General features: G+C 36.2%; 1 protein-coding gene across 1 annotated transcript in view; it reads right to left on the bottom strand.

The window, feature by feature from the left end:
• Positions 1-4,883: 4,883 nt before the first annotated feature.
• Positions 4,884-23,028, bottom strand: part of LOC103600734 (ovostatin homolog 2) — a gene marked incomplete at its 5' end in the record, with an annotated part of 24,615 nt that continues 6,470 nt past the window's right edge. The window contains 11 exons of the mRNA XM_008585064.1: positions 4,884-4,959; positions 5,813-5,915; positions 7,485-7,553; positions 7,920-8,010; positions 14,953-15,077; positions 15,470-15,679; positions 16,582-16,793; positions 18,418-18,583; positions 19,414-19,488; positions 21,418-21,574; positions 22,196-22,277. Of these exons, the coding sequence (XP_008583286.1) occupies positions 4,907-4,959; positions 5,813-5,915; positions 7,485-7,553; positions 7,920-8,010; positions 14,953-15,077; positions 15,470-15,679; positions 16,582-16,793; positions 18,418-18,583; positions 19,414-19,488; positions 21,418-21,574; positions 22,196-22,277 (1,343 nt within the window). The remainder of the gene's footprint in view (positions 4,960-5,812; positions 5,916-7,484; positions 7,554-7,919; positions 8,011-14,952; positions 15,078-15,469; positions 15,680-16,581; positions 16,794-18,417; positions 18,584-19,413; positions 19,489-21,417; positions 21,575-22,195; positions 22,278-23,028) is intronic.

The following is a 23,028-nucleotide window of genomic DNA, read 5'->3' as shown; positions in this document are numbered from 1 at the left end:
TGACCTTGTGGAGGACTGGAAATTTTCCTCAGGCTATAAAGTCTCTGGTGTAAGATTTGTGGCACAGCAGGTTGCTGGCTCAAGGACAGACTAGTTATTGATTGTTATGTAAAGATACTGAGAAATTGCTGTAAGATCACTTAATTGTCTAATGGAATGTCATCTGGCTTGTTCCACTGAAAGTTACCAGCCTATATTGTTAAACTATAACCCCTCCTATGTTCTCTTCCTGTAACTTCCTGGTCTGGAAAATAAATGCAGGAAGAGAACCACAATTCAGGGTTAATTTCCTGAGGAAGGGATGCCTCTCACTTGAGGGTTCCGGTGGGAGATAAACCACTTCGGGGTCTCTCACTGCTCAGATGAGATGGGCTTTGAGTAATCCTTTGCATCTATGTCACCCAGGGGAAATGACCCCATGATGTTCCTTATGGGACAAATAAAATGGGTAACATTTCTTTCTTCCTAAATTAGTAAATGATCAATTTGCAGTCATTGTTTTACTTAATCAGCAGCATTTGATGTTGGTGATCACTCCTTTTTCCTTGATCTGGTTTTTCACTTGGCTTCCAGGAGACCACACTGTTTTGGTTTTCATCTTATTTCACTGATTTCTCCTTCATAGTCCTTTAGCTGATTCCTTCTCCACCTTCCCTCCCCAACCCCTTAATGTTACAGAGTCTTACAGTGAAGTCCTCATTTCTCTTCTTTATCCAGACTTATTGCCTGAATGATTTCTTCCCATCTAATGGTCTATGTGCTAACAACTACCAAATTTATATTTTTAACTTAGAGCTCTCTCTCAAAATCCTATATTGATTGTTCAACTTCTAATTTGGCATTGCTACTCAAGTATATAAAATCAAAAGCTCAAAGATGAATTCCTAAACTTCTACCCCGAACTTACTGCAACAATGGCTAGCTCAGGCAATGGCAATTCTATCCTTCCCATAGCTCGGGCCAAAAGGATGGAAATAATCTCTGATCAATCTTTTCTTTGTTCCTTGCATCCAATCTATCAGGAAATCCTGTTGGTTTTATCTTCAACAAATACACAGAATCTGATCTCTTCTTATCTTCTCCGCCAATGCATCCCAAGCCACCATCACCTTTTGCCTGGATTACTGTGACAGCCTCTGCAGGTCTCCTCACGTCTGTTCTTGCTCTCCTACAATCTATTCTCAACACAGCAAACAGGCGATCATTTCAAAACATAACCAGATCAGATCACTCCTTTATCTAAAACCCTGCAGTAGGTCCCAGATTTGCTCCGAGTGAAAGCCAAGGTCCTAACAATGATCCGCAATCTCGTGCCTGATCTTGCTCCCCCTTAAGAATTCCTGTCTCTCTGCCTTCCGCTGTATGCTCCTCTTTGCTCTCTCTGCTCTAGCCATGTCAATTTAGTTGCTGCTCCTTGAACACACAAGACACGTTTCCATGTTAGGGGCTTTTTTCTTTCCCCCTTAGCTGATCCCGCTTCTAGAAATAGTCTTCCCCAAGATATCTACATGTCTAACTTCCTCACCTCCTTCGAGCCTTTGCTCACGTGTCACTGCCTCAGTGAGATTGGCCCTAAACCTCATGTTTAGCATTTCAGCTTTCCCCCTCTTCCCATCTCCCAGGGCGTTCTAGATCCTCTTACCCTTCTCTACATTAATATTTTCCATAGCACTTATCACCTTCTAATTTCCAGCACTTTGCTTATCTATTATGTTGATTATGTCTGCATATATTGTCTGATTGTATTATAATTTGTCTCCCCCATTAGAATGTAAGCACCACAAGAGCAGCTGTGTCTTATTATTTTTATTCATTGAAATATCCTAAACACCTAAAGGAGTGTTTAGCAACTATAGGCACTCAAGACTGGTGGTCTGAACTAAAACAGCATGGCAGTGGTGAATAAAAGCAAGTGGATTCATGAGTCATTCAGGAGGTGGATCAACAATCGTCAATTATCAACAGTATTTGACAGAATGTGAGAGAGGAGAGAGGGAAGGAGTTAAGGCTGCTACTAAGGCGATTGGTGATGATATTATTACACACTGAGGTAGTAACTTAGTTGGAGAAACTAGGCTGGGGTAGACTCCATGGAGGTGCCTGTGGGACATTCAATTAAAGACCTACAGTAGGTAATGTGATATATGGGGCTCAAATGTAGATATAGAGGCATATATCTGAGAATCTTAAACTACAGATGACAATTTAAATGACAATTTTTAGTGTGCATAGTGAGAAAAGGGCTTGCAATAGAATCATGAAAAAATTATTTAATGTTTAGAAAAAGAAAGTAGAGTCAAAAATATCATTACATATCATTAAATATCCAGAAAGTAGAAGAATGGGCATATTATGGAAAACATTTCAAATCATTATGTGATATTGGAAGAAAAAAAAAAAATAATGGGAAGAGACTGAGGCTAAAGAAAAGAGGAAGAAGACAAAATTGATGGGATGAGAAGGCAGCCAAAGGAGATGAGATTTCTAGAAGATAGTAAAGGAAATGTAAGTGTTAAGTGTTTCAGCTGCTTGTATAATTTATTTCAAAATGCAAAAAAAATCTGTGTGGTTGCTATATAAGGACATGATAGAGGGAGTGAATTATTCCCATTATCCAAAGTACTTTCTTATGGAGGGGGAAGTGCAGAGATCAAAGCGCCATGCAGTGCTTGTTAACACAGGCCTCACTCAAACCAGAGCCATGCATCCTCCAGGGAATATTCCATGGTGGTCTTGTTTACTAGAGAGCTCTTCTAAAACACACACACACATATACACACACACATACACACACTCACACTCACATCAGAGCTTTGCATTTCCAATTCAGACCTCCTAAACCAGAATGTCTGTTATGTATCATTTTCTATGAAAATTTGGACACGGGAAATGACTTTGGTACTCTGTTCTAAAAGAAACTGGGGGAATATTTTAATTAAAAGTAACAGAGCTTTGTTGTTCATCTATGCCCTTCTGTTCTTAACATGGTATTTTGATCTCAGTTTCCTGTTACCTCTTATGATTATTGTGACATAGAGAAATTTTGCAAATGTAAACATTAAATCCTAGATTCTTTCACCATGCCCTCCTTGCTTGCTTATAATTAGAGGAATAATTTTATTATGTGACCAGGCTGACTGTTGAATACATAAGCAAAATGAGGACTGAGAGTTGATTATTTACTTAGGCAAAAAATTAAAATAGAAAGGTTTCCCACAAAGAGATGTCATATGCCACAAAGTAAACTCCCTTCATTTTCCTTGAACTTTCATCACAAAAGTATACTAGAAAAGTCACATTTCCCTTGCATGGAATTCTTAAATATCCATAGAGCCTGGGATGTTTTTAAAAATTATGAGTGCTGGTGTCTTACTTAAGTGACATGCTTTGGAACAATAGGAGAACTGAAAGGGTATAAAGGAATTTTTGACACAGTGAAGTAAACTTATGTAGCATCAACAGATATACACTAGCTGTTCATGTATGACACATCAGTTGATAAACATATTTATTAAAGACCCAGTTGTAATTTAGGCACTATAAGCAGCACACACTGGGCAGGGAGACTACGAGTATAAATAAATCTTACCATCTTCTATTAAAATACCTTATATTTTTAATTTATTGAATACAAATAGAGTCTAGGAGGCCCTGTTTCCAACTTCTTATAATTCCAGAACTGGAGAACTTATCTAGAGCTTACTTTTGTCTGCAGCAGTAATTCAGCAAAGTCAGAAGCCTGAATTAAAGTTAATAGAGTAATTGTTCTCATTTCCTTCTCTATTTCTCCAGTTTCTTCCTGCTCCTCTCTCTATTAATTCATTGCTATAATAGTGGTGTCAAATTAGGCAAAGGATAGATGTTGAGTATTACTTTTCAGTAATAAGTGATAAGCTCAGAAAAACAGCATAATTTTTAGAAAGATAAAATGTCCTTGGATTACCCTCTTGATCTTGTATATGAACTCAACAAATCCGTCTCTTAATTTGTAACCCTTTTCTACTTTTTTTCTCTATTCTTTGATGATCTTTCATTGACAAGTGTCTGTGTGTCTTTTTGTGTTTATTTTTGCTTTCTTGAGCTCACGTAGAGTCCTTTTCAACTTTCACTTAGCCTCTTTCTCTCCCTTCCCCCACCTCCTTCTTTCTTTTTCTTTCTTTGGATGTTGGAGAATTCTAATTCTGTATGCCATAATGTCTAAAAACTTGAATTCAGAGTTGACAACAATAGAGTAAATTTTCAACTTGCTATCAAACAAAGCCCTGATTTTTTCAAGTAAAAACTGTAAATGGAGTAGTGGAAGAAAAGAAAATCATCGACTCTCATGTGAAGTGACAATGTTTAATAGGATAATAAAGAAATACAGTCTGACAAGAAATCATAGCGGATTGAAGATTGTTGAGGATGTGAGGTGGTCATGGTTTTCTCCCAGGTTTGATACAATATAATGAGTTTGTTCGAAGAAATAGTTTTCCACCTGGAACTTAAAACATAGTTTAAATAATAAATAAATGTGTTTATGTATATAGAGACAGATAAATATGAAAACATGCATATATACACATAAACAAATATACTCATATATACATATAAAGTATACGTGCATGTGTACAAATATGTGTGCATATATATTTAATGACCTGTCACCTTATAAAACAAAAATGAGAGATTTATGAAAGGTACGTATATACCTGTGAATTATTTAAAACTATATTTAAAAATAAATAAAATCTTGATAACTTAAAATACTCCTCTAGTACACAGAGCTACACAAAATTGTGTGTAGAATATGCTTTGCTTCACCTGTTATTTTACATTCTTTGGGTTTTCATTTTCTAACCAGATGTGCTTTGAATGGTCTACAATGTGCATAATTTCCTTAGCTTTTCCCGTGCTTTGCTTTGTCTCACTGGGAAACTGAAGTACTGTTGATGTTGTAAAAAACAAGGGCATATTCATCTGGAATGTAAAGGGGCATGCATCATTTTTAAATCTCCAACTGTCTATAACAAGACTATGTCAGAATATATAAACACATTAGATCTAATATTTTCAATGACTTGGCAAGAGAGGCAATCATTCTCCCATTTTATAAATCCAGCCATATCCTATTGAAACTCAAGCACTTGATGAAATACTTTCAACTAGTAAATGGCAGAGACAGAATTCAAATACTCCTTAACAGACTTCATTTGATATTCAGCAAGAAACTAATAGGACTGACCTGCCAGGAAAAAGTTGTGTGCTCTCTACAACATCTTAGCAATTGTTTTGGAACTTAATCTATCAAAATTTTCCTATAGCATTTCAGAATATTGCCCACTCCCCTTCTTAAGTCAAAGTCCATTGACGTAGCATGCAATGGGAAGTATTGACATTAAAAACAATGACAATAACAAAAAGACCTGGAAGCTTAGCATGATTCATATTTCATGTTAAGGGGAGTTAAAGGGGAGCCCTTTCTTATATTTAAAGGATTCTAAGTGTTAAAAAAAAACTCCGGTAACTGGAAAACGGCCCAGTCAAAAGATACATCATAAAAAAGTGAAAGAGAAAATTAGTATACACAGTAAAATAATCTATTGTCTAGTCTTTGAAAATGAAGGATGACTTTGGAAAATTTAGTAGCTCAAAAAATGAGAGAGATAGATGTCATATTCAATAGTCTTAGGGCATTGTTGTTGATTGCCTACCTTTTTCATAATAATCGTAGACCATGACCGGGGCTGGCTGAATGTTGGACACAAAGTTTCTTTGCTCAATAGAAAAAGTAAAACTCTTTGCTGTACCAGAAACCTATAAAGACACGTACCTTTTTCATAATAATCGTAGACCATGACCGGGGCTGGCTGAATGTTGGACACGAAGTTTCTTTGCTCAATAGAAAAAGTAAAACTCTTTGCTGTACCAGAAACCTATAAAGACACCAATCATAGATACATCACAGCACATCTGAAAATAGAAAATCCCTGAGCAAATTATCTCCAGAGGTTCATGATCTACCCAATAGAGTATCATTATTTTACATAGTGGCAATATAATGAGTTAGTTAATATTATGTCATATAAAATTTTAAGTTCCATTGCTTATATTGAGGAGCAAGGAATTTAGTTTTAAGCATTAGAGGAATATGGGTACTTATGTGAATGGTAACTAAGTATACACAGTACGGATGGCTTTAAAACTCCTGCCACAGTTTGGAGTTTCAAAAATTAAAAGTAGAACTATCATATGATCCAGCAATCCCACTTCTGGGTATGCATCCAAAGAAAATGAGATTAGCATTTTTAAGATTTCTGCACTCCCATGTTCATTGCAGCATTATTCTCAATAGCCAAGATATGGAAACAATGCAAGTGTACATTGATACATGAATGGATAAAAAAATTATGGTATATATATGGTGGAAAATTATTCACTCTCTAAAAAGAAGAAAATCCTGCCATTTCTGACAACATTGATGAACTTGAAGGACATTATGCTAAGTGAAATAAATCAAACACACACATAAAATACTGCATGATCTCAGTTATCAGTGGAATCCAAAGAATTCTAATTCATAGACGCAGGAAGTCGAATGATAGTTACCAGGGTTAAGGAAATGAGGTGATGTTGGTCAAAGGATACAAAGTTTCAGTTATGTAGATTGAATAAATTTCAGAGATCTAATGTACAGGATGAGCTTTATTGTTTATAATATTGAACGGTATATTTGAAATTTGCTAAGAGAGTAGATCACAAGTGTTTTCACAACCAAAAAGAAAAGGGAGCTGGCTGATTAGCTCAGTTGGTTAGAGTGTGGTGCTAACACCAAAGTCAAAGGTTCAGATTCCTTTACAGGTAGCTGCCAAAAAAAGAAAGAAAGAAAGAAAACAAAAAAGAAAAAGCCACTATGTGAAGAGATGGATATGTTAATTAGCTTGGTTGTAATAATCAGTTCACTGTTTGTATGTATATCAAAACATCATGCTATACACCTTAAATATATACAATTGCAATTAAAAATAATTTTAAAAATCATGCCAGTTTTTGTTGGCGTTTAAGTCAAACTTTAAAGTTATACTACATAACCATTGTTATACTTTAGAATTACACATCTACTCTGTGATCACAGTATATTAGATGCTGTGAGGAACGTAAAACAGGGAGATGATATTTCTAAACTTGAGAACTATGTAGTCAGGTAACCACAGCATATATGAAATAACTCTAGAGTAAACAGGGAGAAGATGACCAGGGAAACAGAACAGTGATCATCTTCAATGCCCTGTATTTTTTTTAAAGAAATTCTATCATGTATATGAAAAGTAGAAACATCCAATTACCTTCATAATAAAAAAGGAGAGACATGAAAGAAAAAGAATTATTGCTGAACTTACATTTCCCAAGTAGAAAAGAACATGGTCATTAAAGTAGAAACATCCAATTACCTTCATAATAAAAAAGGAGAACCATGAAAGAAAAAGAATTATTGCTGAACTTACATTTCCCAAGTAGAAAAGAACATGGTCATTCTTGACTTCAGTCTTCATCATCCAGCCATTGTTTTCGAGCTTTGAAGAATTGGCAGGGAAGGATGGGGGACAGACATTAGAACAAATGAGAGTGTCATTCCAAAACGGAATGCTCATGCTTTTTATTTTGTGAGGTTCTGTTCTATGGAGCGTTCCTTTGTGCGACAGTGTTTTCATAAGTACAAGTAGGAACTAAACAAACACTATTATGAGCCATGGTAAATACTGACTGCTGATTGCTACAGATTTAGAACCCTATCCCTCCAGTGTTAGAGCAAAAATATAAATGTGAGCTGTGAAGAAGTTTGTTTAAAAAATTTCATGATATTTGTTTTGCTAAACTATTATTTATTTCATCTCTATGTCACTTTCTCTGTGCTGATAGATTGGTGTTCTATTATTTACCTCCTCAATGGATGACATGACTGGAGTAAATCCTGATAACATTTTTACATCAACAAGGACCATGTTGGAATTATTGCGAATTCCGGTATATCTGAAATTTAAAAACAAAAAATAGCGAACAACCTCCCCCCACCGCAAATTTAGAGATCATTTTAGAAAAGTGGCTTATCTCATGGTGAGGGTGGCAGATAGATACTAATTGTTTAGAAGTCTGGAGGACAGATAAAAATTGAAGAGGAGATACCTGAAGAAAGTAATTCTCAATTATCTGAGAAAAGGCCCAACCAGAGTGATAATGGATGAGATGACACAAAGCAACACGAGTTGAAGCAAGGATTAAATTATCTGGACCTAAAATCTCCCGTAACTCTGTTCTTAGGCTTACCTGAGGTCTCCAAGTTAGAACTTATAAACAAAGCTCATAAATTTATATTGCACTTACTTATGTTAGCCTTAGATTTGCATAACACTTAGAGGAATTCTCTGTTTAAGAGGCAGTACATTGGCAAAATTATAGAGTAGACATGTCCCCAAGAGACCTTCTAGATCGTGTTTCTGCCTCTGGATAGCATTGCTGGGACATGACAATGTACTTAGTTTTTAGCTCTGGTGTTCGAAAGATTTTCACTTAGAAATCCTAAGAAAAATCTCCCAAACTAATTTTACTCAGTGTTTCTCTACACATTAACTAGGCTAAAACCCTTTGGTATCTATAAATGATATTTAAATTTAAGATTATTATTTTGTTTTCCTATTCTGAAAAGTAAAAATATAAAATTTTGCTTTAACAGTAATAAAATAAACATTTGTGGGCTTTCTACTAAAGGGCCACCTGTGCTGGTCTTGAAGAGGAAATGTAGTATCAGCATTATCCAAAACTGACAGTACTTCCATATAACAAAACAAAAGCATTTCTGGAATATCAGTGTGGCAAAAGCTTTCAAATTATACTTGCTTAGAGTGCAAATTATAGTATTTGCATAATTCCAGCTCTGAGTAAGCTAAAGAAGTACTAAATTGTAGTGTCTATACAGAGAGCTACAAAGTGACTATGCTATAGAAATACCACCATAAACATGCGAACTCATTGTAGTTACCACCATTCATATTTTATTATCTCACTACTGTTTAAAATAATTCTTTTTTGAGTTCTGGTCAAGATGGTGGAGTAGTTGGTTCCTGGTGTCCTTCACTTCCACAGAGTGATCAATTTGCAACTATTAAGGAGCAATGACAGAGGGCCCAAGATCTGCACCAAAACAGGCAAGAACCGGGTGCCATAGTTCCCCAATCCAGGTTGCTCCCCACTGCATAGAGAGACTTTAGAGTTTCTGGGCCCCCAGGCCCTGAGCCAGCTTTGCTGGAAGAAGGCAGGCAGGGCGGGACCTCCAGTCTGTGCCGTCTCCACCATCGGGAAATACTTAAGAACCTTGGGGCCCCTACACCCTGAGCCAGCCATGCCAGAAGAAGGCAGGTGGGGCAGGATCGCCAACACAGGCTGGTCCTTACTGCTGAGAGAGACTTAAAAGCCTCTGGGCCCCCACGCCCTAAGTCAGCTGTCTCAGAACAAGCAGGTGCCATAGGACCCCCATCTTAGGCTAGTTCCTGCTGCCCAGAATTGGCAGTCCCTTCAGGATCCAAGCCAGAAATTAGGGTGAAACAAATGGACTGTGATACCCCCTGTCACAATGAGAAGACACCAAAGGAAAGATACCAGAAATATGAAAAATCAAGAAACTACATTACCACCACAGGAAAATAATAGCTCTCAAGCTCTAGATCCTATAGAATAAGAAGCCCTTGAAATGTCTGACAAGGAATTTTGAGTGATAATTCTAAGGAAACTAAATGAGATACAAGAAAACTCAGACAACACAATGAAATGGGAAAAAATATACAGGATCTGAAAGAAGAAATGTACACAGAAATCAATGCCTTGAAAAAGAACGTAGCTGAGCTTGTAGAGCTGAAGGATTCATTCATAGAAATAAAAAACACAACAGAGAGTTTAACCAGCAGACTAGAACAAGCATAAGAGAGAATTTATGACCTTGAGACAGGCTGTTTGAATTATCACAGGCAGACCAGAAAAAAGAAAAAAGAATTTAAAAATTGAAGAAAATCTAAGAGAGACAACAGGCAACCTCAAGCGCTCAAATATCCACATCATGGATATTCCAGAAGGGGAGGAAAAAGGAAACAGCATTGAAAACATATTCAATGTAATAATAGCTGAAAACTTCCCAGGTATAGGGAAAGTCACAGATCTTTAGCCAAAGATCCCCAAATACATCCAACCCAAAAAGGTCCTCTCCAAGACATGTGATAATCAAACTGACAAAGAGAGAATCCTAAAAGCTGCAAGAGAGAAGCATCAAGTCACCTATAAGGGAGCCCCAATCAGAATAACATCAGACTTTTCATCAGAAACCCTGAAAGCCAGAAAAGAACGGGATGATATATTAAAAACACTAAAGGACAAAAATTGCCAGCCAAGAATACTTTACCCAGCAAGGCTATCCTTCCAAAATGAAGAACAAATAGTATATTTCTCAGACAAAAACTGTGGGAGTTCACTACAACACAACCAGCCCTAAAAGAAATTCTCAAGGAAGTACTGTGTTTGACACCACAAAAACAACCATCACTGCCATGAATACTCAAGAAAGAACAATACTTACCAGCAAAACAAAATGCTAACAAAAGAGAAAAAAAATAGTTTATCACTCTGAGGAACCAACAAATACAGAAGACAAACCAACAAATACAGAAAGAAAGAAACAAAAGGTGCTTAAGACATTTAATCAAAAATCAATAAAATGCTAGGAGTAAGTCAACACCTTTCAATAATAACTCTAAATGTAAAGGGATTGAATTCCCCACTCAAAAGACAGACTGACTGATTGGATTAAAAAGATCGACCAAACAAAATGCTGCCTTCAAGAGACTCACCTGACCTGTAAAGACACACATAAACTAAGAGTGAAAGGATGGAAAAAGATATACCATGCAAATAGAAATGAAAAACGAGCTGGAATAGCTATTCTTATATCAGATAAAATAGACTCTAAAACAAAAACCATAAAAAGAGACAAAGAAGGCCACTATATAATGATAAAAGGATCTATCCACCAAGAAGACATAACCATCATAAATATATACCCACCCAATGTTGGAGCAGCCAGATTTATAAAGCAAACACTATTAGATCTAAAGAATGAGATAGACACTAATACCATAATAGCAGGGGACCTGAACACCCCACTGTCAATATTGGACAGATGATCTAGGCAAAGAATCAGCAGAGAAACACAAGATCTAAACAATACTCTAGACCAATTGGACTTGGAAGATATCTACAGAACATTCCATCCAACTACCTCAGAATACTCATTCTTCTCATCAGCTCATGGAACATTCTCTAGGATAGACCACATGTTAGGTCACAAAGCAAATCTCAACAAATTCAAAAAAATTGGAATTATTCCATGTATTTTTTTGAGATCAAAATGAATTAAAATTAGAAATCAATGATAAACGAAACTCTGGAAACTATACAAACACATGGAAATTAAACAACATTCTATTTAAAGACATGTGGGTCCAAGAAGAAATTAAACAGGAAATCAAAAAATTTCTGGAAACTAATGAAAATAATGACACATCATACCAAAACCTGTGGGATACTGCAAAAGCAGTATTAAGGGGGAAATTTATCACATTAAATGCTTACTTCAGAAGAATGGAAAGATGACAAATAAACAACATAACACTTCATCTTAAGGATCTAGAAAAACAAGAACAATCCAAGCCCAAAGTTAGTAGACAGAAAGAAATAATTAAGATCAGAGCAGGACTAAATGAAATAGAAACCCAAAAAATAATACAAAAGATCAATGAAACAAAAAGTTGGTCTTTTGAAAAAATAAATAAAATCAACAAATTTTTAGCAAGGCTAACTAAGAAAAGAAGAGAGAAGACCCAGGGGCCGGCCCGGTGGCGCACTGCGCTAGTGCGCCGCTTGGGAAGCGCGGAGGCGCTCCCGATATGCCAACAAATTAAAAAATCTGGAGGAAATGGATAAATTTCTGGACACATACAAACTAACAAAACTGAGGTGAGAAGATATAGAAAACCCAAACAGACCAATAACAATAAAAGAGATTGAAGCTGTTATCAGAAGGCTCCCAACAAAGAAAAGCCCAGGATCAGATGGGTTCACTGCAGAGTTCTACCAAACCTTCAAAGAGGATACCAATTGTCTACGAACTGTTCCAAAAGTTTGAAACAGAGGCCATTCTCCCAAACTCATTCTATGAGGCAGACATCACCCTGATACCAAAACCAGACAAAGATGCATCAAAATAGAAAAGTACAGGCCAATATCCTTGATGAATATAAATGCAAACGTCCTCAATAAAATACTAGCTAACAGAATACAGCAAAACATACACAAAATTATACACCATGATCAAGTGGGATTCATCCCAGGGATGCAATGTTGGTTGAACATACACAAATCAATAAATTTGATACACCATATCAATAAAAACAAAGACAAAGACCATATGATCATCTCTATAGCTGCTGAAAAAGTATTTGACAAAATTCAACATTCTTTCATGATAAAGACTCTCTACAAGTTAGGCATACACAGAAAGTATCTCAACATAATTAAAGCCATATATAATAAGCCCACTGCCAATATCATCCTGAACAGAACAGGAACTAGGCAAGGATGCCCACTCTCACCTCTCCTATTCAACATAGTGTTGGAAGTACTAGCCAGAGCAATCAGAGAAGAGAAGGAAATAAAGGGCATCCAGATTGGAAAGGATGAAATCAAACTGTCCCTGTTGTGGATGATATGATACAATATATTGAACAGCCTAAAGCCTCTACAAAACAAAACAAAACAAAAAAAAATCCTCCTAGAGTTAATAAATGATTTCAGCAAATTTGCAGGATACAAAATCAACACACAAAAAACAGTAGCATTTCTATACTCCAACTGTGAACATGCAGAAAAAGAAATCAAGAAAGCTAGCCCATTGACAATAGGCACCAAAAAAATAAAAAACTTAGGAATTGAGTTAACCAAGGATGTGAAAAATCTCTATAATGAGCCATGGCTGAGAGAAATTAAAGAGGACACAAGAGGATGGAAAGATATCCTATGCTCTTGGATTGGAAGAATCAACGTTGTGAAAATGTCTATACTACCCAAAGTGATATACAAATTCAATGCAACCCCCATCAAAATTCCAATAACATTTTTCTCAGAGATTGAAAAAGCTATCCAGACATTTATATGGAATAACAAAAGACCACGCATAGCCAAAGCAATTCTGAGCAAAAATAAATAAATAAATAAATAAAGCCAGAGGCATAACACTACCTGACTTTAAACTATACTACAAAGCTATAATAACCAAAAACAGCATGGTCCTGGCATAAAAACAGACACATGGATCAATGGAATAGAATACAGAACCCAGAAATTAACCCATATGGCTACAGCCATCTGATCTTTGACAAAGTCAGCAAGTCTACATACTGGGGAAGAGACTGCCTTTTCACCAAATGCTGCTGGGAAACTGGATACTCATATGTAGGAGAATGAAACTAGACCTGTACCTCTCACCATATACCATAATCAATTCAAAATGGATTAAAGAATTAAATATACATCTTGAAACAATAAAATCCTTAAAGAAAACATAGGGGAAACACTCTAGGATGTAGGAATGGGTATAGACTTTATGAATAGGACCCAAAAAGCACAGGCAACTAAAGGAAAAATAAACAAATAGGATTATACCAAACTAAAAAGCTTCTGCACAGCAAAACAATCAACAGAGTAAAAAGACAACCAGCAGAGTGGGAGAAAATATTTGCAAAATATACATCTGACAAAGGATTAATATCCGGAATATACAAGTAACTCAAACAACTGTACAGCAAAAAACCATATAACCCAATTAAAAAATGGGCAAGGGAACTGAATAGGCACTTCTCAAAGTAAGATATATGAATGGCCAACAGACACATGTAAAAATGCTCAACTTCACTCAGCATCCAGGAAATGCAAATGAAGACCACTTTGAGATAACATCTCCCTCCAGTTAGGATGGCTAATATCCAAAAGATTGAAAATGATAAGTGCTGGAGAGCTTGTGGAGAAAAAGGAACTCTCATACACTGTTGGTGGGGTTACAAAATGGTGCAGCCTTTATGGAAAATGGTATGGGGTTTCCTCAAACAATTACAGATAGATCTACCATATGACCCAGCTATCCCACTGCTGGGAATATACCCAGAGGAATGGAAATCATCAAGCCGAAGGGATACCTGTACTCCCATGTTTATTGCAGCTCTATTTACAATAGCCAAGAGTTAGAACCAGCCCAAATGTCCATCATCAGATGAGTGTATAAGGGAACTGTGATATATCTACACAGTGGAATTCTACTCTGCTATAAAAAAGAATGAAATACTACCGTTTGCAACAACATGGATGGACCTAGAGAAAATTATATTAAGTGAAGCAAGTCAGGCACAGAAAGAGAAATACCACATGTTCTCACTTATTCGTGGGAGCTAAAAATGAATGAATGAATGAATGAATGAATAAATAAATACACTCACAAACAAATAATGGGGAGGGAGAGAAGACACGACAATCACAAAAATTCCTTGAACTTTTAAATTCAAGTGAACAGATATATGTGGTGGGGGGAGGGGAGGGGTGGAGAGGAATGGGTAAAGGGGCATGAAAATCAACTACAATGTATGTTGAGAAGTTAAATAAAATTTTTTAAAAATGCTAATTTTATAGTTAAAATTATATCTGTTCTTGGTGGGGAAGAGGAATGGGTAAAGGGACATGAAAATCAACTACACTGTATATTGAGAAGTTAAAATAAAAAAATTATATCTGTTCTTTAAAAAAAATAGAAAGAAAAAGAAAATTCTTTTTTGATATATTAGCATATCTCTATCTTAGGAGCTGATATAAAAATGTGACACTTACTTGAGGATCACTGTGAGACCAAAATTAGTCTGGAATGTATCTGAAGAGTTATTCTTTACTGTTTCCAAGTGAAGGGAAAATCCAGATGTCTTTTTAGGTAGTAGCACATTATACCTAAGGGTGGCCTAGAAAGGATAGCAAATCATGAGAAAACCCATCCTGTAGTAAGAATTCAAGGACTTGTTATTTCTTTATTTCCACTTTTAACATACTTTACATCTTTACTGTTAGGCTAATTTAAATTATTTGGTTTTCAAAAGACACAGAATCTTTAACAACATAATTTAATAAAGATAAAATACTTTCAAACAGTACTATTTCTCAAGAAATTTCTGTTAGCCAGTTATACTTAGAGTGGTGCCTCTTCATAAATGACTTTCATTTTCAGCTATTATGATTAGAAAACAAATGAGAGAGAGTAGAGGTAATCATGGAAATATTTGAAATGGCAAAATAACACTTCATATATAACTGAACAGATAGTTTGGCACTTCCTTCTTGGGTAGATTTCTATTACCTGGATGAATGTACAACCTTGTCCTTCCACATCTATTGTGTATTGTCCATGGGCTTTTGTTAATTCTGAGCGTTGGACCAGTAAACGGTTATCACTGTTAACCTGGAAAATCTCATTGGATTCTTCACTGCTGAAGGTGACAGTGTTTTGACCACTTGAATAGGTTAACTTCATGTAGCGGGTTATGGCAAGAAGACAGACTGCAGTGTCCTGTACGGAACGGTACAAACAATGACCCAAGCTCTGCTAGTCATCACCCAACCATGAACTTTAAATCAATCCATAGAAATATTCCTAAAACACATCAACAGAACATCAGAAAGCAGTATCTTGAACAAGGAAAATATATTTGCTTGTGCATACTGTTGTTATTTAAATTAATTTTCATCAACAAATCCTAGATTTTAGTTTTCTAAAGGATTTTATAAAACATAATCTTGCTGTTGAAAATAGCGTCAAATCTTTTCTAAAGTTAAGGTGTCAAATAAATTGGTGACCTCACAGCTGCCTTTGATAATTCTTAAGTCCACTCATCTTCAAAAATCTTTGGATTTTCACTAGCGTATGGTTTTACTCACAAACTAAGACTAAACGAGAGAAATAAAGATTTTCCTTGTGGAAATAAAACTGCATTTCTTTGCATTTTCACATTTTTTTCAATAAGGAAAGTTATATATCATTGTTTTTTGTACCCATTTCTCCTGCTGTTTATTCCTTTAATTTGCTTTTTCTAATGTGTAGACCACAGAACTTAGAAATCTTTCTTCTTGGTCAATGTGTAGTTTGGTCATAGTATCTTTAGATATCAAACATATCACCAAGACTGATGCTTTTGACCAAAATCTCTTCTAGACTTACATTCTATTTTTACTGTGTAAATGGAGATATAAATTGGGTATAAATTCCTTGAAAAGGTGACCTCATTTTATTCATTTGTGTATAGAGACTTCCTTGTAGAGTGCCCAATACATAATAACTTCCCCATAAATAACTGTTGACTCAATAAATATAAGGATTTATAATATCAAATATTCATCATCTCAGAATGTATTTTTCTTTGCTATCTTCTGTGTTAAATAGATTGTTATTAACATCAGGCCCATATCAATCACCTGGGTGGAAGAGAAGCCTCCATAGGAATTCATCTGTTGGGCGAGCCACTGCACAATCTTACTAGCATAGGTAAGGTCCTGAAGCTTCCGGGAAATGACAGCCAGCAGCACATAGCAAGTCTTTTCAGTCTCAGCAGAAGATGCCCGAGAAATAAAGGATGGGAATTCTTCCACCTTGGGTTTCTTTTCTCTTTCCCAATATACCATATTATCTGAGAAGAAAAGAAGGACATTCACATAGTCCCTATAAAAAGCACTGGTTACATGTAAGAAGAACGCAGATTCCATTCTTGGCCACTGTTATGGGCTGAATTGCATCCAACTGAAATTCATATATTGGAGGATTGCAAAAAAAAAAAAATTCATATATCGAAGTCCTAACAGTACCTCAGAATGTGACTATATTTAAAAATAGGGCCTTTAAAGATGTGATTAATTTAAAATGAGGCTATTAGGGTGAGTCATAATCCAATCTGACTCTGTCCTTCTAAAATGAGTAAACTTTGACACACAAAAGGGACACCAGGGATGCATGCAAACAGAAGAAAGGCCATGTGAAGACAGAGGGAGCAGCCATCTACAGCAAAGAAACCACACTTGCCGACACCTTGATTTTCAATTTCTAGCCTCTACAGTTGTGAGAAAATAAGTTTTTGTTGTTTAAATCATCCAGTCGGTGGTATGTTGTTATGACAGTCTGAGAAACTAATACAGCCACAAATAGAAACTTGCGGAAGTCAGAAGTGGTGTATAATGAGGTTTCACAAGTAGTTATTTCAGTCTGTGTCATGGTCACCATGCTTGATTTCCTCTATTTCACTCATTTGAGAAGAAACTAGCATAAAAGAGAAAGAGGGATATTTAATATATATAATGTTGTTTAAAGATAAAGGGCTATTAAAAAAATGTTCAGCATCAATAATCATCAGGGAAATGCAAACTAAAACCACACTGAGACATCATCTCACCCCAGTTAGATCAGCTGTAATGGAAATGATGGAGAACAGCAAATGCTGGCGAGGATGTGGAGAGAAGGGAACACTCCTGCACTGTCAGTGGGGCCACTATGGAAAACAGTGGGGAGTTTTCTCAAACAACTACAGATAGAACCATACGATCCAGCAATCCCACTACTGGGCGTCTACCCAAAGGAATTGAAATCATCATGGTGAAGGGATACCTGCACTCCCATGTTCACTGCAGCTCCATTTACGATAGCCAAGATATGGAACCAACCTAAATGTCCATCGATGGATGACTGGATAAGGAAAATGTGGTATATATATACACCATGGACTACTACCCATTCATAACAAAGAATGAAATTCTCCCATTCGCTGCAACATGGATGAGTTTGGAGAAAATTACGTTGAGTGATATAAGCCAAGCACAGAAAGAGAAATACCACGTGTGCTCACTCATAAGTGGGAGCTAAGAGAGAAAGAAGGAAAGAAAGACCACAGTGGTGTGTTGGACTCACAGATGGAGAGAGCAGACCTAGGGTTACGTGGGGTGGGATGGGGGAGGGGGGAAGAGGGAGGTCAGGGATTAATTGGGTGGTGGACATGGGGAATAATCACAGTTTGTAGTAATGGGCATGCTGATAGTATTGATCTGGCCATCGCATGTTGGACACAAATGGTGATGGTCAGCTTTGTACCCCATGAATATAAATAATCAATTTTAAAAAAAAAAAAAAAGATAAAGGGCCATTGATAAATTCCATAAGAGAGAGAGAAACGTACTGATAAAGAAGGATTCCTATGTGATTCCTTAGTAAGTTTCATCACTTTGTTTTCAAGATCATCTCCATTAGCAAAAATGAGTAAGACTTACTTATTTTTGTAGCAGATTGATCCAGGGTCTGGAGCAAGGATTCCGCTTGCTCCTCCTTTTCAGCTAATGCAAAAACGTAAGCTAGAATTGCATGAGTGTAGCCATTAGTGACACCACTTTTCAAGGCCTCCTCAAGGCAAAAAAGCCCATTTTGCAGAGCAGGAAACTAGTCAAAAAAAAAAAAATACAAATATATATTTTTAAATGATTCTGGAACATTTTATAAGCTTGCTAGATGTTTAAACTAATCATCATTTATAATGTACATATCCTTGAAGTATATTTTACATATGAACCTATTCACATATACACATATGTATTATACTTCAAAAATATCATTAAAATAAATTTATAATGTCATTATTAGTACATGAGAAATAAAATTTAAGTAGTAAGAAACTGGCAGTTTTTATATCTGATTAGTATTTTATTTTATTTTTTATGTGGCAAAGCATACAAATTTATTTTTGGAACAAAGATAATTTACTCTAACGCCTAAAATAAAGGCTTACATTTCTGGAGATAATTTTCAAAATATATGCTAATGACCCTGAAAATTCCTAGCATCTTATTTTAGGAATAGATTTTGGAATCAGATAATCTGACCTACAGATTAGAACATAGCTAGGATGAACCACACTTAAGTTGAAAATGTTTACTGATTGTTTAGAGAGAAACAGAATACTAGATTATGGGTTTACTTAGAGCAGGGGCTCTTAATCAGAAATTTATGGGTGGACTTCAGACGATAACTGAAATTGCATAAAATACTTGTGTATGTGTGCATAAGTGTATTTTCCTCAAGGAAAAGTCCAATAGTGCTCATCAAAGGTATCTATGAATCCAAAAACTTTGAATAGCATCAATTTAAAGGGCAGTAATGAGTTAAATGTTCTCTTGATGTTTCATCCAGTCTAAGAATTTCAAATCATCCTGAATCTATAGTCTATTTAATGTGCATTCAGCTGACAAAGCAGAAGATGGTGGGATACATACAGTGAAATTGAGCCCAGCCTCAAGGAATGCTCCAACAATGTATGCAGTGAGTAAAACATCCTCTTCATCTCTGCCCTAAAAACAACAAAATAAGGATTCATGTGGGATAGTAGAGGACAAAAGAACAGCCCCTCTTCTGAAGTGTAACTGGGTATGAAAAAATGTTGGAACAAATACTATTACTAATAAAAACACCTGAACATGTGTAATTTTTAAATTAGGTGATTAATAGCCATGCTATCTGAACAAGAATCCATCAAGATCCAATGTAATAATTACATAAAACATGACACAATTAATTTCAAGTATACTTAATTACATAAATAATCATATTTATGTGGCCTGGTGTTAAGCATGTATTCTAAGCAATTCGTATGTCTCCGTCAGGTTTAATTTGGTATTAATTTGAAAAGGCAAACAAAGAATATCTCATGAAGTGGAACAGAAAGTTGCTGTGAAGTTTTCTGAAAATCCCTGGAAAAGTACTCTCAGACGTTATAATAGATTTTTACAGGGTAAAATTAGGAAAACATTTACAAATCATGTGGTTTGAAAACTGTGAATAAAAATTCCCTGGACAACTTAAACATTAACTAAACCAGCATTCACACATGAGATTCTGATCCAAAAACTCAGGAAAAAGATGGGGAAACGACTTGTGCTCCAGTGATGCAAATAGCATTCGGACTGGCATTTAGGATCCACTGGTGTAGTATAAACCTCTTGTTTTATTAATTTAAGCAAAAGACACCTTCTCTCTTCTTCAGAAAAAGAATATTTCTGATGTGCTAGTTTACAAGGTGCAAATAACTGTACATGGTGACACTAAAATAAGATAAGAGGACCTGCAGCACATGTAAATTACAGAGTAGTATCACCATTCCTCCACAGTTCACGTTTTTATTTTTCTCTTGCCTCTTTCTTCCTCCCAACTCAAAACACACGCACACATGTAACTATGGAGAAATATTGGGTAAGATCGGACAGGCCTGAGGTAGTGGTCACTAAGGAATTTAGTAAGAAAGATGTGGAGCAGATGTTTTAGAAGAGAACATAAGAAAGTCTTTGATTTTCTACAGAGGAACAGGAGCTCTTTTCCATCAGGGTCTGCCTGTTGAGGAACAGGTTTGGAATGATTTGAAGACATCCCCCCATACACCTACATAAAAGAGTAAAGCAATTTGAAAACAATTTGCATTAAAAATAAATACCATAGGGAGTTGCCATTCATCCATATCTTGAAGTGGATTATATTTACATTCTACAATCCAAGAACAGGAATGGTGATTATAAAGAAGGATGCAGAAGAAAAGTCAGGGGCTATCAGGGAATGTTAAGATATGGTAGGGGATTTTGAGCATCCAGAGAGAAACACAAAGGCTAGCAGAAGAAAGGAGACAGAGGACGGGGTGGAGGTGGGCAGCTATCTGAGAAGAAAGGAAATCAGAGAGAATGGACAATGCCTAATGGTTTACCTAAATATGGGCAGGAAAAGGAAAAGGACTTCACCTCATTTGTATTTTGGCCTACAATAAGCTTAGCCTTTATGCTTTTCCTTGAGAGAGTATTGGAAGAGCTTGTTTCACGGAGACACTGTAAATTAGTAGATGTTTTCCCCCAATTTTTCTTGCTGTCTGTGAATAGGAATGAATTTACACACCTTATACACTCAAGGCCCCCTCCCTTAATGTGTTGTCTGGTTCCAAATTTATAGATGTGTCCTCTGGAGGCTCCCTTTCCTCTCCCTTCTGTCTATCCCCAGTTTATTTCCTGCAGAGGGCTGACACTCTGGAAGGACTAAAGACTGAGTAAGGCAAAGGAAAGATTCAGGAGGAGCTATGGTTGAACACGCATGCCACAGGAGTGATGCTGTTGACCAGTGCCCTGCAGGCCTAGGACTGCAGCAGACTTGGGATGTGTAGTCGTCATGAGAAAGATACCTGCGTTCCAGATCAGGGAGGCCATGCAAAGGAGCAAGGAAAGCCTATTCTGTTTGTCTCTCACCTCCCAGGCATTGTTGAAAAGCTTGCCATCGCTTTCAAAGCAGCCATTTCCTTTCTGTTTGCTTGAAAGCCAGATTAAGGTCTGTTTTTGAATGTTTTCATCAATGAACACATACTTTTTCATTGTCTCCAATGTCTTAAAAGTAAGAGCACTGAGCCTGTAATGCAAATCACCAGAACAAAATTAGATAAAGGGAGATGCTGATGTCAACTCTTCCACAGGCTCACCACCAGGGTTCCCTCTGGGTCATGGTTACATTCGATTGGTCTAATGTTGACTGCAACCAGTCTTTATTGACAGTGGCTCTTTCCTTTGGCTTAGTAAAATATTATGTGTAGCAATACATGAGAATTAGAGTAGGTAATTTACAGCCTGTTTACGTGCAAAGTCTCTATATAGTCCTTTAGACTGAACATACATGAAGACAGAATTGGTGTAATCAAATGCTTTGGGGCCTTTGAGGTTCACTTTCCTGAATCTGTACGGGACTCTGAGCAGTGCAGAGTAGGATATACCATTTTCCATGGAGTTAACCAGCTGTGCAAGTATAGGGGCCATCCTTAGATAGCCAGATTGCTAAGCAGACTGCCATGAGACTGGTACATTGTTGCACTGGAAGTAGAAAAAACAAATCTTTTAGTTTATCTGATTCTCTTCTGTAAATTCACTTGGAAACCCACTTTGTTTGCAATTCTTTACTGAACTCAATCCCTCGCATCTCCTTGCAAACCTTCCTCAGATAATTCCTATATTATTTAAAAGAAAAGTTTTCTCTCACCATATGCTTCCTTCCTCATTCTTCTGCCAAAACACACTAAATGAACCATCAAAGTTTTTGAACGACAGCTGCTTTTGATAACCTAAAATACAACATTGTAGAAAATTATTTTTTAACCTAAAAAGAAAAAATATGGTATAGTGCAAGCCCTGGGTTTCGGTGTTAGATAAAAACTACTAAGACAATCACTTCAACTTTTATTTCTGGAACTCAAAAAAGGGACAAAAATAACTCCTACCTTAAAAGGTTTTGATGACAAATAAAGTAATACATAATTTAAAAATACCTAGCTCAATAACTGGCTCATCATTGGTACTTAGTAATTGTTTAATATCTAAAGTTATTTTACTTTGATGTTACCCTTATGAAAAGAAAACCTGAAGATACTATACCCCTGGAATTTTCCTTAATACCACATTTTACAAGGTTTATATGCCCTCTTTCTACATAGAAATCCAAAGACTTCATGCAATGGAGCGAATACAGGAGTTGATAAATGAACCTTTACAGCTACTATTAACAACATCAACAAACAAACAAGGCAGCTTGGCAAAGTATTAGGCATTAAATAAATAACTGAGTTCAGAAGCTGAAACTTCTTAGTTCTGACTTATGAATCTAAATGACCACACAGATTTTGAAATCAAAAAGAAAACATAGCTAGGAACCAGAGTGCCGCAGTTCAGGTCCACTTCCCCCACTCCCCCAGACTGCCTCATAATAACATCTTTATGACATGGTGGTATTAGTAACAATTTCTGTCACCTATTAAGGGCCAAAATTACTTAAATCTTCTCACCATTAGATAAGAAAAAGAAAGCCTTAGATTTAAC

This window comes from Galeopterus variegatus, unplaced genomic scaffold, assembly GCF_000696425.1.
Source record: "Galeopterus variegatus unplaced genomic scaffold, G_variegatus-3.0.2 Scaffold3432, whole genome shotgun sequence".
NCBI lineage: Eukaryota > Metazoa > Chordata > Mammalia > Dermoptera > Cynocephalidae > Galeopterus > Galeopterus variegatus.
This window is presented reverse-complemented; position numbering and strand designations above follow the sequence as displayed.